The sequence below is a fragment of the Chelmon rostratus genome, chromosome 5 (genome assembly GCF_017976325.1).
Source record: "Chelmon rostratus isolate fCheRos1 chromosome 5, fCheRos1.pri, whole genome shotgun sequence".
Lineage (NCBI taxonomy): Eukaryota > Metazoa > Chordata > Actinopteri > Chaetodontiformes > Chaetodontidae > Chelmon > Chelmon rostratus.
The window spans coordinates 13766886-13784248 of record NC_055662.1 but is presented as its reverse complement, the minus strand read 5'-3'; the positions used below and the strand labels follow the sequence as shown (position 1 = coordinate 13784248).

General features: G+C 40.7%; 1 protein-coding gene across 1 annotated transcript in view; it reads left to right on the top strand.

Moving 5' to 3' along the window:
* aacs (acetoacetyl-CoA synthetase) overlaps positions 1 to 17363 on the top strand; it is a 42053-nt gene that overhangs the window by 11434 nt on the left and 13256 nt on the right. Inside the window, exons 7-12 of the mRNA XM_041936540.1 lie at positions 101 to 182; positions 378 to 531; positions 2240 to 2320; positions 3446 to 3570; positions 13198 to 13262; positions 15343 to 15465. Coding sequence (XP_041792474.1) covers positions 101 to 182; positions 378 to 531; positions 2240 to 2320; positions 3446 to 3570; positions 13198 to 13262; positions 15343 to 15465 — 630 coding nt within the window. The remainder of the gene's footprint in view (positions 1 to 100; positions 183 to 377; positions 532 to 2239; positions 2321 to 3445; positions 3571 to 13197; positions 13263 to 15342; positions 15466 to 17363) is intronic.

The window sequence follows — 17363 nt, the reverse complement described above, 5'->3', positions numbered from 1 at the left end:
CTTCAGCTATTGGGTGCTAAAACTGCATCAGCCTCGCTCACTCGCTCTCTCTCTCTCTCTGTCTCTGTCTCTGTCTCTCTCTCTCTCTCTCTGTCTGTAGGTCTGCCTGACCTGAAGAAAGTAGTGGTGATTCCCTACGCTCGCTCCAAACATGAGACTGACCTCTCAAAGATCCCCAACAGGTGCGTCTCTGCGGAATCAGCAATACCGAAGTGTTAAAACTGAGAAGCTGAAACACACATTTTTTGTATGTCAGAGAGCAGCTCAGAGATATACTGAACTTATACTGTACTCTCTTGCACATATATTGTGTCAATCTTTAATTTCTTCTTTGACTCAATTTTTACTCTGTTTTTTTTTTTTTCAAATCTCCGCAGTGTATTTATAGATGATTTCTTGGCATCCGGCCGTGGTGAGGTCGATCAGTTTCCTCAGCTGGAGTTCGAGCAGCTTCCATTCAGTCATCCTCTCTTCATCATGTACTCTTCTGGGACCACCGGGTCTCCTAAATGTATGGTCCACTCTGCTGGGGTAAGAAGCACGTCGACTTCCATTAGTCCAAAACCGTGTTTATGGATTGCTCTGCTTCTCTTTCACACCGCTGATCGTTTTATAAATGAGGGGATGAATGTTGCACCAGACTGACTGACCCATGGGTTGTCCTGCATTCTTGTTTGTAGATATATAGCATGTAATTGAGTACATTATGTAAGAAAATGAAACAAGGAACACATTTACAATTCAAAATAAAGTGACACTTTCGTTGCTGTTTTTTTGCTGCTCCACAAGGGTTAGATAGACACAGCTGTCTCACACTCACACTCACACACACACACACACACACACACACACACACACTGGTCCCATCTGTTTGCAGAGCTCTCCTGGGTTGGGCTACATGCACAGTTGAATTGGCTGTGCAATCCATTCATATTAATACACATGTGAACAGTTTGAAGAGAAGGTGATGCTCGAGAATAAAGGAAAAAAAAGACGACAATTAACAGAGAACAGTTGAAATTGTTCAGTGATACCTTAATTGTAAAGCTGTCTACAGTTGCAACTGTATGCATGTGTCATTTGGGTTTATGTTACATTTTCGACCACAAGATGGCAGCAAACGTCCATCAGCGGATTTTGGAAAGGTCGCTGGTTCTCAAGAGAGTGAATGAATGACTTTTCCTTTCTGCGACACACCACATCTGAGTGAGGGAGAGTGTCAAACGAATGTGTAATTTCAAAGAGACCACTGCGCTTTGAAGGCTGAAACACTCAACATTCAAAATGGTTTAACACACTCAAATAAATGCATTGACACATTCATCACGAAACAGTCATTCTCCCTCTCTCTCCCTCACATACACCTATTGTTTCTTTTCTCTTTGTCTTGCTTTGCTTTTTACCCCCCCCTTTCACATTATCTTTTCAATCCCCTACTTGCATGCAAGCATTTTCTCCTTACTTACACATAGTCCTCCTTTTCTCTCATTAGTTTTTTCCCCAGCTTTACTTCTTCTCCCTCTAGCTCCCTTTTCTGTCTTTCTCCTTCTGTCTTCCTCTCTGTCTCTTTCTTTTGTGCCCCCTCTTTCCCCCCATGCTGCCGATAATTGGACAGTAATGCGCTGGTGAAAACATTTCGTATTGCGACGCTGGCAGTCCGCTCTGGCTCTACCAATTAGCCCCGGCACTGTTGTGCTTTCTGCTTTGTTACGGCTCTGTTAACATGCTGTCAGTAGCAAGATGGCACGCACCAAAGGGTGGGTATGGCAGCAGAGTCCTGCCAAAGATGACACGCACACACACACACACACACACACACACAGAGCACCTGTTTGTGCGAACAGGAATGCACACATAGGCTCAGAAGTGAAACACACACACTCATGCAGTTCATACGCACCACCAGCGGTAATAACCTATCCAGTTTTGATGGGTTGGTGACTCCGGGAGAATTCACACTTAACACAAATTGCCCTTTTTGTCAAAAGAAGTGCTTGCGTGTGCTGTGTGTTGTTTGCAAGAAGCATTTTTCTGTGCAACTGAGAATGGAGTTCATAAATATGTTTGAAAATGTATTGTCATGCTTTGAAGGTAGAGTATTTAAATTAGATCTGTTTGTTCATCAGGATGGTAAAAATCAGCAAATGTCAATGTCATGAATGAGCAAAAACCTTCAAATAATTCATTATCTCCCTCTCTCTCTCTCTCTCTCTATTGCCTTGCCTCTCTCTCTTTGTAGGGCTCGCTCATCCAACACTTAAAAGAACACATTCTCCATGGAAATATGACCAGCAGTGATGTCATCATTTACTACACCACGGTAGGTCCGCAGCCTTTTCACAGTAAAAATGACGTGCGTGCGTCCAAAGTTTTGAAGACCAGGGGAATTTTCCACTGGTCTCTAGTCATCTCATCTCGGCTACCAGCAGGGGTAGAATGTTAACTATTGTGGGGTATTTTCAATCATGAGCCTGGTCACAAGGACACACACACACACACACACACACACACACACACACACACACACAAACCGATCTTGTCTAATGAGCAGCATTTTGCACTGAAGGTCAGAGCTGTGCATAATGTTTAGTTACTCCTGGAAGCTTCTAATTCTGTTTGATGATGAGACTGAAAAGCATCATTTTATTTTGATTAAAGCCCCAATTTTTGTGTCGTATGCTGTGTATTTGTGTATTTGCACACGATTAGTGCAAAATTTAAATTTTGGGAGGTTTGTTTTGTTTTGACACGTCTATGTTGTTGGGAACAAACTATTTCTTGATTAATAAATTGATTCTGTCAACCATGTGTATCTTACAAGGAAGATTATTGCGATTAATTTCCTCCTATCTGAAAAATATAGTTGTGTGCTTAGTCAACCTGTAACTTGATAACTGCCTATTCTATTTAGAGTTGTGGGAATTTCTGCAGCAAGTACCAATTATTATCATTATTGATTAATCTGGTGATACGATTAGTAGTTCATTCTTTAAAATGCCAGAATTTTTAAAGATATACCCATCGCAGGTTTTCAGAGCCCACAGTGAGGCTGAGGTTCTTGTTTTATCCGACCAACGCTACAACCCCAAACACATTAAATTGACAATGATATAAATGAAAGAAAAGCAGCAAATCTTCACTTTTTGGAAGATGGACCCAGTGAATATTCAGCATTTTTGCTTCATAAACAACCTCAGTGGTTAATTGATTATCAGAATTGCTGAATTATTCTATTGTCTAATTGGTTAACTAGTAGTTTCACAGCTTTCTGTTGGAAATTGTCTGTAGCTCAGCGAGCAGTTGAAAGGGAAACTCAGTCATGTGAACCTCAGATACATAACTCACAGTCTGCAGTTCTTCAGTTTGCAACCCATTTTTCCATGTTGATGAGAAAGGAGTGTTTATACCAGATAAACTGACCATTGTGTGTGTGTGTTGTCCTTAGACTGGCTGGATGATGTGGAACTGGCTGGTGTCTGCTCTGGCAGTGGGAGCCTCAGTGGTTTTATATGATGGTTCACCACTAATGCCCACGCCGAATGTACTGTGGAACCTGACAGACCAGCTGGGGTGAGTTAGCCACACACACACACACACACACACACACACACACACACACACACACACACACACACACACACACACACACACAGGAACAGGAGAGGCTGACAAAAGAGAGTGACAGTGACTGAATTGTTGTGCTGTTTTATCACTTTTTGTTGGATGATGATTTTTATTTTAATCCCAAAATTAAAATTGGCCTTTGAAAACGCACTTCTGTTATGAAGGGTTTTTGTCACCATTTCTATTAATATTTCAACGATAGTAATTGTATATGTAACATCAGAAAAAATGAAAAAACACAACCCACAGTACGTCATTGCTGACACACTGGCTGTCAATCTTCAGGGTCCAGATCCTCCGCAAGGTTGCAAGATGATTCATGGAAAAAAAAAATTAAAAATCTGGCAATGAAGAGCAGAGAGACAGACATAGAGAGTGCAGACAAAAACCAGACAATGAAAGGAAAACAAGTCGGATATACAGACAGAGAGTGAGAAGAAGGGGGTAAGGTTTTCCTTGGGGAGTTTGTTTTTAACCACAGAATTGCTAATGTGTTTACCTAATTGACAGCTTGCACACACATGCACACACAAGAGCAGACCCCATGAATAAAGATTTCTGCTGGTTATAATGTGCATCAATAACAGAGGCGCTCTGCAACTTATCGCACAATCAACTTTTATTATTTACTTACTCATTTATTACAGCTTATTTAAATGGGAGGAGAGGAGAAAAGGCCAGAGGAGGTAAAAAGGATGGCATTGTTGGAAAGAGGGGGGAATGTATAGAGTATAGAGTGGGTAATGGACATGATTATACTGCTTCATGTTTTATGCCATAAATAGCTAGGCTGTTGTTTGGTGTATAGTTGGATGAAAACAACAACAGAGGAAAATAGAAACAAGCTTTCCCAAAATTGCCCAAACCTGTCATGTGAAGCTGCCAGGCAGAAGCTATATGAGGGTTTTACTGTTTGTAGTGAATGTACTGAGATCTGGAGAAAACACAATGTAGAGTTTCTCATAACTTTAAAAGAAATCTGTCTCAAAGACACCCGAGACACCCTGAACACCCCTAATTGATTACTGCAAATGAGCCGCCTCGCTGTTATTTGGAAAGTGCACTGGTGACTTGTACTCAGCTAGTTTAAGTCAGCAGGATCAGCCATCCCTTCAGCCTGTCGTTATTGAGATCGATGGTAATGTTGTAAATTTGGAGGAACCCACACCTCAGGTCAAACTACAAGGCAGCCAGGACAGCTGAATCCTAAAGTCAGCATCAGGCCCAGAGACTGTTCACACTATAAGATGGCACAATGTGGGCATCACATATGAAGACGGTAGATTGCTTTTTGTCTGATTTGATGTTTGAAAAATAGTTTTTCTTTCCCTTCCCTCCTCCTGTGATGCCAGAATTAGATAGTGTATAAACCCACACCCACCCTCTGTACTGTATATACCCTATAACCCCTTTCCTTTACATTCGAGGGATATTTTCAGACACTGTAGGCTCACATCCAAAGTAGCACAGAGGATATTTACAGCAGATCCTCTTGGAAAATGTCCTGATACTCTCCCCCATCACCACCACCACAAACAGCATGCTAAACCCAGTATTGATCTTCTGTTGTCTTGTGAAGACAGCAAGAAGAAAGAGGAAATGGTCAAGGATAATAGTGTGTGAGTGTGTGCATGCAGACAATTAATTAGCTCAGATTTAATAGAGAAGATGGGGAATGTATATATTTTCCATATGTTTAGTTGTCTATGTCTCTGCACATCTTAAAAAGGTATGCGAGTGTGTGAGCTCTGCTTTGAGAAAGTCAAATAGTTTTCCTTTTGTTATTTATCTTAAATAAAATGTAGTTATAGATGCACAGGTGGAATTTTGAAGGTGGCACAATTGCATGCAAAGTCGAGCAGGTGGATGCTGTTAGACAGTTCACCTGGGACAGCACCAACTGACGTCCCCATGAGCTGAAAATGTTTCAGCTTGAGCGTTCACAGATATTTTCAGAACATCTCTGTAAGAAGGGAAATGTGTCACCTACAAATAAATTTGACATTTCACAAACACCATTTAATAAAGGGGTGGAGGAAGTCCATGAAGAAGTCTCTCGCCCCTGCACACCAGTGATAAAAAATGCATCTGATGTGCCCTTGAGCAACCTTGCAAATAGAGCCAACAGCTGGAGATTGTGTCACATGAAGCAGTTCCTAGGTGTGCGCTACAGAGTACATTCAGTCAGCCTGTGGTTAAATTATGAAGAAAACTGCACTGTGGTCAGCAAAAGTAAGACCCTTCAAGGCAGCGATACCACAGATGTGCAGCAGAGATGGCCTTCAGCGAGGGAGGGAGTAATGGGAAGAAAGATTTGACACAGATGGGGAGTTGTGGAAACTATAGTGCGAAAGTGCCAAGAAAAAGTACTTCAACTGCAGAAACTCAGCAGGTTGAGCTCCTTTCCCAATATTATCAGTCATTTGAATTATCAAATGTTTTAGGATCTTAAGATGGCTATTAGTTCTGTGGTAAAATAACTGCGAGCCATGATTGTACCAGTTTCTTAAGCTGTATGTTTTTGGATGGGATAAATGTTGTCGCCTATCAACCACACTGCGAAGAATTTAAATGATAAATGATGAAAATTAAGTGAACAAGGTTAGAATACTGTTTTCATTACCCTCACCAAGGCAGTCAGTGCAGGGCTGCAGAATGACGGAAAGAATTTTTGAACCAATTAAGTGCTGATGTTGCCACCTCAGACATATTTTCCAGATCCCGACGATATGTGGAAAAACCCTCTGGGAGAGCCTGACATGAAATATTTTAGACCCTCGTCTTCTGAATTGAGGTTGGACATTTTAATAGGGCTAAATCCGTCAGAGCCTTAAACTTTCATTGAAGCTTCCACCCGTTGCTTTGCATTTTGTTCGTTAGTTATGCAGTTGTAATAGCTGCTTTGCTGTTGAATTCCACTGTCTCGGCACACCTAACAATTGACATTTACAGTTTTAAATGTCTGTGTAGATATTTTTTTAAAAAATGGCATTTTCAATTATGGAAAAAGAGTTGTAATTTTACACGAAAAACCTTCTATTTGCTGATGGATTATTGCAGTTCTGCTGCTTTGAGAAAAGGGAAAAGGAAAAGGTGAGCAGAGAGTCTTGGAAGAATTGTTTTTAGTTCATTTGCAGTTGTCGAGTACTTTTCTGTGCTTCACAACATATAGAGAATCTGCTTGAGAGGGACATCATCTAACATAGTGAGCCACTGTAAAAGTTCATGAACAACTAAACTGTAGCAATTATTGTCTGAAATGACCCACTGTAGATTTGTGTCTTTAAAAACTCAAGAAAAGTTGAAGTTGTTGTTCAGCCCTGATTCCAAAAAAGTTGGGACGCTGTTTAAAATGTAAATAAAAACAGAATGCAGGCATTTGCAAACAAACTGAGTTTACTAACCACAGTTTTACAAAGTGTTCCTGAGCCCATGTATCAATCTCCTTTATACCATCATGTGTTTGACAAAGTGGTGAACCTCGCTCCATCCTTGCTTTTGAACGACTGAGTCTTTCCAGGATGCTCCTTTCATACCGAATCATGACACTATCAGCTGTTACCAGTGTTTCAAACAGGTGTTTTTGGAGCGTTCCACAACTCTTCAAATCAAATTCAGAATAAGTAGATATTTACAAAAATGAATGAAGCTGATGAGTTGAAACATTAAATATAATGTCTTTTTGCTAATTCCAGTTGTATAATACATGTCAAAAAGCAATAGTAAATTATTTCATTCTGTTATATTTATGTTTTACACAGCGTCCCAACTTTTTTGGAATCAGAGTTGTATCATAAAGAATGGTGGCTCACCACACATTCACACGGGTGTATTTAATCATTCAGATATCTTACATGATATACATGAATGGTAAAATATGCCCTTATATAGCATAAGTATAAGTTTAGTGACCCCAAACAATAGAAACCCTCTTCAGTGTCATAGCAGACAGTGTTTGGCTCTGGTAAGAGCGGACAGACGCCATGGCAGTGACTCAGCAAGGGACCTGAACACCTTCCTGCTGTCTGTAGAGACATCCATGCCGTTTTATTTACACAAACAACGAGAATCAAACACATCTGAATATGAGTTACCTTTGATTATTTATTTTAAACTGCATTAAACTGAAGAAAATCAGTCACAACATGTATTGCAATGAACGTGTTGTACATGGTAAACATGGATGTCAGTGTCACTGAATATACTATAGACAAAGGCTGCGATCTTCATACATTGTCACACTTTTGCCTCTTTTATTGCATGCACCATAAACTCTGATTAGCTAACTTTCCCTGCCTGTGTCATGTAGGAAAGAGAGATTTATTAAGACTCACCACCAGGACTAGTGAGAGCAAAAGCACCAGCTTTCCTGACTTAGCTATACAATACAGTCTTTATTCTTGTCACAGGTTCCATGTATTCTGCAGGACTGTGGAGGCGCCTCTGTTCTCTGAGGAGCTTCTTGTCTCCTCCATCTTTTGTCCATTATGTGTTGAGCTGATATGTCAGAGATCCCCCCTATGCTTTTGTATCAACTGTGGAAATGTTGTCTTTTGCCAGCGCTAAGCAAAATTCTCAGTTATGCTCTTTTGAGGAGATGACTACAGATACAGTTTAACAGACTGCATCTTGCCAGCTCAGTTACAGTTTTAGAGATGTGGGCATAATTTAAAATATCCTCTTGTCTTCAAGCTGTGTCTGAATGTTGTAAACTGGAAACTCAAGTATTCATCAAATACTACACAAAGATGAGTTATTCACAAACAAATTCAAAAAGCAACACCCAGACCTGCTTTTGACGTGCTAAAGCGCTTTACCGCACATTGCCACGTTCATTTTGAGCCGTGTCAGCCTGTACTTGGCCTTTTTGATTGTCTGCCACCGGGTTAGATTGTAGCACAAAGGCAAAATGCTTTATTGCACAAAGTAGAAGGAGCTTCACAATACGAGATGACAGAAGGAGTGAAGTGCTGATGGAAAAATCGTTTTGAACATGTCTGTCTTTTCAGTAGTGCATGAGAGGTAACAATTGCATTCCAGGGAGCTGAGTGTAAGGATCCTGTTGGTGAGAGGAAGCAACAGGGTTCATAGGAAATTAATTTAATTTTAGAAACAATGGCACTAAAAATACCATTGGCATTTTATGGAGGCTGTCTTTCATACTGAATAATTCCTCTTTCAAGGCAATACATACATGGCACTAACACCAAGGTGCCCTAATGAATGTGGTGCTTGACACTTAATATTTGCAGATCGGTAAACAATTACACCATCAAACAGTTGTTTCAAACTGTTCCTTGCAGCTCCTGAGAAGAAAGCAATGGTCCATTTTTACATTACATTTCTCCCCGGGGTGAAGGTGAAGTGTGAGAGTAGTTTAGAAAACATGCACTGACAAGTGGTTCTTCAATTGCCACATCATAACATGCATAGAGACACATTGTAACTGCTCAGAGGTGCTCTTGTGTCTGATTGACTCCAAGTGTCTGTTATTGGCTTAGCAGCTTCCAGTGACATGTCTCCCTGGAAACAGACACACAGGTGCATTTACACATGCAGGCATACAAACAGATACTCGCAGCTTCTCCACTGCCCTCCATCCTAAACACCGAATTAGAAGCCTCACCTGGCCACCTGCCTCCAATCAGAATAGAGTGACCCTTTCCGTGGTAGCTAGCAATGAACAAATACAGAGGCGGATGGGGGGTCAGAGATGATGGATAGAATGGAGAGTGACTGTGTGTGCGTACGTGCGTGACAGATGACAAATGGGGTCTTTGTGTTTGAATAAGTGCGCGTCATCCCCTGCATCTGGAGGCTGGAAGTAAATGTGGAGAGCAGGTCTATGCAAAACATACACACCCTTATAACTTAAATAAAGACGTGTATACACAGTATCTAGCTTCTCTTTTTGACAATTATTTTAATGTTTTACCTGTAAAGACTAAAGAAACAGGATCCTCTTAAATTGAATTGGAAATTGGAACACATTAAATTAGTAAGAATAACTTTCAGACATGAAATTCGGAAAGTATCGCAGAAAGAGTTGTGGATATGAGACCCAGAATTAAAGTGCCTACAGGGGTATATAATTAATCTTGAGTAGATGTGAGAATTGTGTCTGGAGGTACAGCATTGAGACATAGATGCAGTGGGCTGAATCTTTAACTGATGGACTGATCAACCAAGCTGACAAGTTGACAAGTCATTTTATTAACTTGAGTATTCATTCATTTCAATATTTTTTTTTATTTTTCCTCTTGTTAGTAACTTTTTTGGATGTTATCATTTTTGTCAACATGATCTTTTTCTACTCAAGTACTTTTGCTTTTAAAGCTCCTTTGCAATAAATTATAGAAAAATCTACTTATAATTTGCTAAAAGAGAGTTTCAAGGCACAGTTGTATTTTTGTGATTTTTTTGTTTTGTTTTTTGGTCACAAATCTTCAACACTGGTTAATCCACAGTGTCCATAACACTTTCACAATAAATTGAGAATTTGATTCACAGTGGATCAGATGAAATCGGGATTTAAAAAGACATATACTAAAGATTTTAAGATCGTGATACTAGAGGGGGTGGAATGGGGACAAAGGGTGAGGCGTGGAGAGGCAGCATGGACAAGAGGTGTGTGTGTGTGTGTACGTGTGCTCATGCATCATCACACCCTCCCCCCACCCTCACCCTATCAACAACCTCCATTACCACTAATCGATTTCAACCTCTGAGACAGTTATTTTGTGTCCCAGAGACAGATTCCTTTTTATCTTTTTTTGAATGACAGACATGGTTACCATAGCGATAGCAGGCAATTTGATTGATTTGATGTCAACAAAAATAACTTGAAAAGACAGAAAGACACAGACTGAGACACAATCACACCCATTCACAGAGACAGCCTTTTACAGGGCCCTTTGTTTTAAAACTAGAACTGCAGGGGAACACAGATGTGACGTTTTGTCACTCCTTGCCTTCCGCATGTTGTCCAACTGTTGTCAGCTGTCAGGGTGACTTCCATTCACACAGAAGAAAGCCACCTTCCAAAGTCATTTCATTTCAGGGTGGCTGTGTGCGAACATCCTGCCAATACATTATCCACTGAACTATTTCCTCGTGGAAAAAGAGACGTTTTGTCCTCTTACGCTAGACTGGCCCTTACTGTGTTTCACTCTGTTTTCATTTGTTCAGTTGAAAGTCAATTCCCAATCAGTTTTTTCCTTCCTGCATTGTTCTTATCTATCCACGAAAGGCCGACTGAGCACACAAGCTCTGTTTCAGCATCACCTCGCTTTACATTTACACTCACTCCTCTCCTGGGAGCTCCACAGTACAGCCAAGCTACTGAGCAGCTCCACTGGAGCAGATGGGATTAAGGGCAAAGGCTGTTCAGTCGCTGTTGCCCTTTTTTATATTTTTACATTCAGCTCACAGACATATTATTATGCCTTGTCGTACATAGTTTCAGGTCAACAAATGGAGCGCTGTTGGTTCAGGCCAAGCCCTGAAGTCGCACTTCGGCTCCTTCATCATGCTTCATCATCAGTGATCATTCATCAGCTGCTTTACTACCAGCTGAACAGTAACATCCGGTCATATTCATACAGGTGTGTAAGGCCCTCAGAACACTCTCACTTCTGGCTGTTTTTACTCATTATTACTCTATAATAGTGATACACAACTTGCTTTGCCCGTTGGCCACTTTTGCATAATGAGAGGAGGCCTGGGGCCAGTTAATAAACAAACAATATTTATCAGATAAAATGAATATTTATTAAAAGGTCCATAACTCATCGCTGTTTTAAATTCTCTATTTTCAAATGAGCTGAGGTATTATCAACTATGTTAGCTTGGCACAAGGATCGACACTAGGCCTATATGGCAGATAAATTAGATATTTTACTGCATTTAATAGCTGCAACTGCATTTTAGCTGTGCATTGCTTTGGTTTAATCTTAAACACAGCTGGAAGCTCTTCTTTCACACTGTCACTCAAATGGTGGAATGATTCGTAAGCATAAACCATAAACATGAACTGTTTCTCCTGGGGACAGAATGAATAGCATATTTCAGCTCTTTTAGTGTGAAATATTTGACACTACAAACACAGCATTTATTGGAATTATCCTCATTTCTGCGTAACTTCTGCTCCTCCTCAGCTAATAGTTGTCTTCTCCTGTATAACTCATCATCTGATACTGTTAGCAAACAGCGTAATTTATCCCGTCATACAAACCGGCACATCTGTCTCTCTGTACAACCTCGACTAATTGGTATTAAAAAAAAAAAATCCAGCTTGAATCAGTAATTCCATTTTTCAGAATTAGGTACATTCAACTTGTTATTCACATTTGATTTGATCATTTGATAGGATGTCATCCAACTTTGTAGTATTCGTCAGGGATGAAAATAAAAAAGCAAACAAACAAAACCATGGCACTGATTTGGTTTGCTGTCACTTTCCATATATCTACATTATCTGCACTTGTCAATGTGGTACTAATTCTACTTATTATATGATTACTCTAATGTATTTTGTCTACAAGCAGCATCATTTCTCTCATGCTCCATGTTTTCTTTCTGTGTCAGATTTCCTATTTTTGCATATTTGTACGATATAAACAGATATACACTGTAGCAGATCTGAACTAAGAATGTGAATTAATATTGAAAATAAGATTTTATCGCCAAATCTAACTAAAAGAACTGTAAATGCTCAATTTATAGCACATGGTTAATTTCAATCTCTGACTGAATTGTGTGAAAACTGACCATTTACATTATTTCACAAATTTTTCTCACCAGTAGATCAGATTCAGAATTGCCTTTATTGGCCAGGTATGTCAGCACATACATGTAATTTGACTGTGGTTTAAACATTGCACTCAACTTACTTATGTAGAAACAGGACAGACAGCTCAATGAAGACAAATGAAGACAAAGACACAAAATCTGAAACGTACACATCAAAGTTAGACAAGCCGTGCATCATTTCTCAACTGTACAGTAATATTCATCACCATCCAGATTGAGACAAGATAGTCAGAAACATCTGGGGAACAGAGCTGTTGGAGAAGAATTGTGTTACATGTTTCATTTTGATGATACAAGCGAGAATTTCCAGTGTAAATGATGATAAAGGATCAGGATTTCACACAGTTTGTTGATCTGTCTGTCGATCCAATTATCTGTCCAACACTTTGGCCTTGAGCACATATCTCAAAAAAGACCAGCCAGATTGCCATTAAATTTGGCAACAATAATCCTCCTGCCCCAGAGGATGATTCATAATGTTTGCTAATTTGGTTCTGTTGTCTAAAGTTTCTGCTGTCACAATGCAGAATGAAGTCCATGCATGTAGGAGGGTTTCTGCAATGACTGCCATTGTTGGCAACACTGACGCAAATCAGTTTTTTCCTCAAAATAATGGACATCTTGTACTTATGGGAAGTGGAATTATGTTTTTTTTTATTGTTGGAAAAGAATGCTTCACTGATCTTTTATATTGCTGTGCTTAAGAATTAAATTTCCGTCTTTTTGTTCTTGCCTCTTGTCTATCTTTTTCCCCTTTTCTAGCATCACTATCTTTGGCACTGGGGCCAAGTGGCTGTCTGTGCTGCAGGAGAGGAACCTGAAACCCGGTGAGTTGTGGTCACGATCACAAATGTGTGCACGCCTACACGACGTGCATGCACGCAGACATCCACAGACACACATGGACGCACACAAATAACAAGCGGAAACTCACAGACACGTGCGTGCGCACACACACAAACACACACATGTACTCTCTGAGAATGGAACCTGGAACAATAAGAGCAGATGGACACGATAATGATTATAACAGTGATGCTGTTTGACTCTAAATGTCCTCTATGGCATTTACTGCGTGAATCAACAGTTCGTCCTGTGTTCTGGTGTTTGACACTGAATCGAATGGATAAAAGTGCTGTTATGATAATTCATGTGAGTCATGGATAGGACCAGCTACTTGCTTTTAGTGTCACAGCTCTCTAGAGACAGAGCCAGGTCTCTAAACATAATCAGAGCTGTGCTGGTGCTTATTAGCCTTCCTGCAAACCTTCATAACAATGCTGTTCCCTCTCTGCTGTTTGTGGGATAAAAGAATGACGTGCATGCTAACATTTTTGCTGCTTTGCTGTGCTCTTTTATAAACGTACATATTTTATTGTAATAGAAGAAAGCACAAAACATTTTTTTCTTCCTCAGTTTGGTGTAAATTCATCATATGGCGCTTACTTTGATGATATTTAAGTTTTTATACCTGGTTCACACTAACAGCAGTGCAGTTCTTTTGGTGAGGAAATGACAAAGGAATACCAGCAAAATAAATTCGTTACATAAGCTGGCATTTAGTTTAAATAATTATATATTAAAGCTTTTGCTCTTTTGTTTCTTGTCTTCTTCATGCCGTCCTCTTCATCCCCTGTTCTATTTCTTTCCCATTTCTTCTCTCCTCTCCTCTCCTAATGTGAAATTAGCACATATAACTGATGTTTATTGCATAATCAGTTGCTGTGTGTGTCAGGTCCCAGTGCACTGCTATAATCACCACAAATCTTTATTTATGCTGCCGGTGTGCGTGTGCTTGTGTGCATGTGTGTGTGCGTGTGTTTCTTTCTGCAACTCGTGAATTAGCTAAACACAATCCCAATTTTGTAGCTAAACAGGAAGATACAAAAACAAAATGTGGTTGGTCTTTCTCTCCTTCAGTCAGCTCGCCGCTTGATGCATTTATCATTATGTATATATGTTGGTGTGTGTGTTTGTGTGTTTGTGTGTTTGTGTGTGTGTATGGATGCTTACCAGAGAAAGAGAGCATGGCAGAGAAAGATGTGTGTGTGCGCGTGTGCGTGCAGTCATGCCTCCAGTGGGCTGGGAAGGGTAGGGGGAGCTTCTTCACTAGCTGCCCCAGTGGAGGGGCCCTTTTCCCTGGGCTGACATTTGGACCGGACACCTGGAGGCATGGTGGGGGGTAGCAAGAGTTCCCGCTGTGTGTGTGGGTGTGAGGGTCGGTTGCTAGAAGCTTATCAGTTTGCAGAGCGTTATTGGCTTGTGGGCTGGCCATGTGTGTGTGACAGAGTGTGTGCATGCATGGACCTGGGCACGGAGATTAAAAGGGTGTGTGTCAGCGCGTGTGTGTGTGTGTGCGTGTGTGTGTGTTTGTGTACATGCACGCTTGTATGCTGTGGCACATCAGGGTGGCAAACTGCATTAACACAACATGAACGGGTGCATGCAGCCACAGCTGTGCACAGGTCAAAATGTGTGTTTGTGTGTGTGGATTCTTAACTGAGTTGAAAATAATTGCTGACTGTAACTTGTGTGGTATTACGAAACCATTTTTTATTCTTCAAAATATGCAAAACTTCCCAATAAATCAATGATTGGTAATGTCTTAACACAAGCAGCCATACAAGAACTTCTGCCTACTGCAAATGAAACGCAGGCTAAGATTAGACGTTTCCTGAATTCCTGATTTAAATCACAAAATATCTACTCATGAATGAAGTGAAAAACCAGACCAAACAGTCAGTGCCAGTTGTTGATACAGCTTTCAACTCTTGATGCTAAAGGACATTTTGGTTAAGACAAAAACTCAAATGCATCAATTTACAGTACTTTTAATGAGAATACTGCACACTATATTTGGAAGCAATTTCTATCTTTCTATCTTTCATTAATCTCTTTCCCCCCCAGGGGAGACACACAACCTCCAGTCTCTCCACACCATCCTGTCTACTGGATCTCCTCTCAAACCTCAGAGCTACGACTACGTCTACCGCTGCATCAAGAGCAACGTGCTGCTGGGCTCCATCTCAGGTGTGTGACTGATGTTGGGACACATTTTGTCTTTTTTTTCTCTGACACTTTAGTTCCATGGAAGGGAACACACAGCAGCAGCTTTTCCAAATGTTGTTGGTGTCGACCACATTATCGCTGGCAACTATACGCAAAAATGCAAAATAAAGCAACAAAGCATCTGTGACACAAACACAAAAGGACTTACACGTTCAAAGGAAATTCAGAAAAATCGTTTGTATAGAACTGTACATTTTCCTCACTACCCACAACGCACGCCAATACACGCACTCACACACACAAGCACAGGCCCTTTCAGTCCATTGTTAAGTTGACAGGGCATTAGAATGCTATCTGTCTCTCTCTGTGAGTCCTGAAACGTTTAACATTTAGCACAGTCTGGGTGACTGACACATTATGGACACACACACACACACACACGCGTTGAGTAGCGGCTTCACACATGCAACAGTATCTAAGCAGCACGCATATACTGTGAATGGCAACCCAGATGGGGGTAGCTTATAGCCACAGACGCATATATACACAGGCACACACTGACATGCAGGCTGAAGGATTGGACACACAAGATTTGACTGAAATGTCACCCACGAGGTAGAAATCTGGCCTGAGACGGAGGGACGGTGCGAGCTGAAATTGCATCTATGTTTTTCTTTCAACTTATATTTCTTATTATAAAATCATTCATGGCAACTGTTGTAGAAATCGCACTGTTATCTCTACTAGGGGGTTGTTAAATAACGTAAACGAGAAGTCAAATGTGGCAAGAAACAAGAAGTGATAATCAATTTACAGACTGACTTCCAGGTTTAGATTTGACTGTTTTCTACCCACCGTCCTCATTATTTCACCTCTCATTTCATGTCGTGCCCCATCAGACATTTTTGTAGCAATGTCTCTCAATGTACTTTGATGAGTACAGGGTTATCACAAGAGACCCAAAATGTAATGAATTGAAATTATCTTTTCGGATTAGTCTTTTTTTTTTTTTTTTAATAAGGGACTAGGTCTGTGTGTGTGATCACGGATATGAGGCCATGTGTGCTCGTGTGTGTCCATGTGTGTATTCTTCAGAACAGCAGGTCTTGCCCCCGTCAGTTTCCTCCTTGTCGCCAAGGGCAACAGCAGGCTCCGGCCCTGTTGGCTGCCAACCGACCTAACCTTGACCCCCAAGGTCAAAACTCTGTGCATTTGTGTGTGTGTGTTCTAAGGATTTATCCCAGCATATGTGACTGACTGGTGGTCACAGTGACATATGTGATGGGCCCCTTTGCCGATTTCACCCTGTGCGAGTGTCTGTGAGTGTGTCTATGTGAATGTGTCTATACACATGCGCAAGTAAACTTGATTCTTATACAGTCTATGAGTTTTTTTTCCCCTTTTTTTGGTGTATTTCAAGATGTGTGTGTATGTGCACGAATGTGTGTGTTATCCTGTCAGCAGGGATTTCAGACCCCTGTCGCTCCTCATTGGGGGATTTTAACACTTTCACTGCTGGATTCCTTCCATCCTAATATACCTCCGCCTGACTGCCCATATGTCACTTCTCTGCTCCATTTTTTCCCCTCCTTTTCTCTTTCTTCTCTCCTTCTCACCTCTGTAAGGAAAGAAAATGGTGAAAACCCCTTATCTTTTGTTTCTATTTTCCCATTACGCTGTGTCGTTGAGTTTTCTGTGTTTGCGTGTGCATGCATGTCTGCACAAGTATAGAATTTGTGTTTGTTTCCTTGTGTCTTTCATTATGCATATTCTTATTGTAATTCATTTTTGAATACATGAATGCATGTGTATGTTGGCTGGTTGCCTTTTTGTCTCAGTCGGTGGCTTTGTCTGACCCCAGACTGTGCCAGAAGATGTTCAAAGCACTCACACCCACACAAACGAAAGCAGACTTGCAC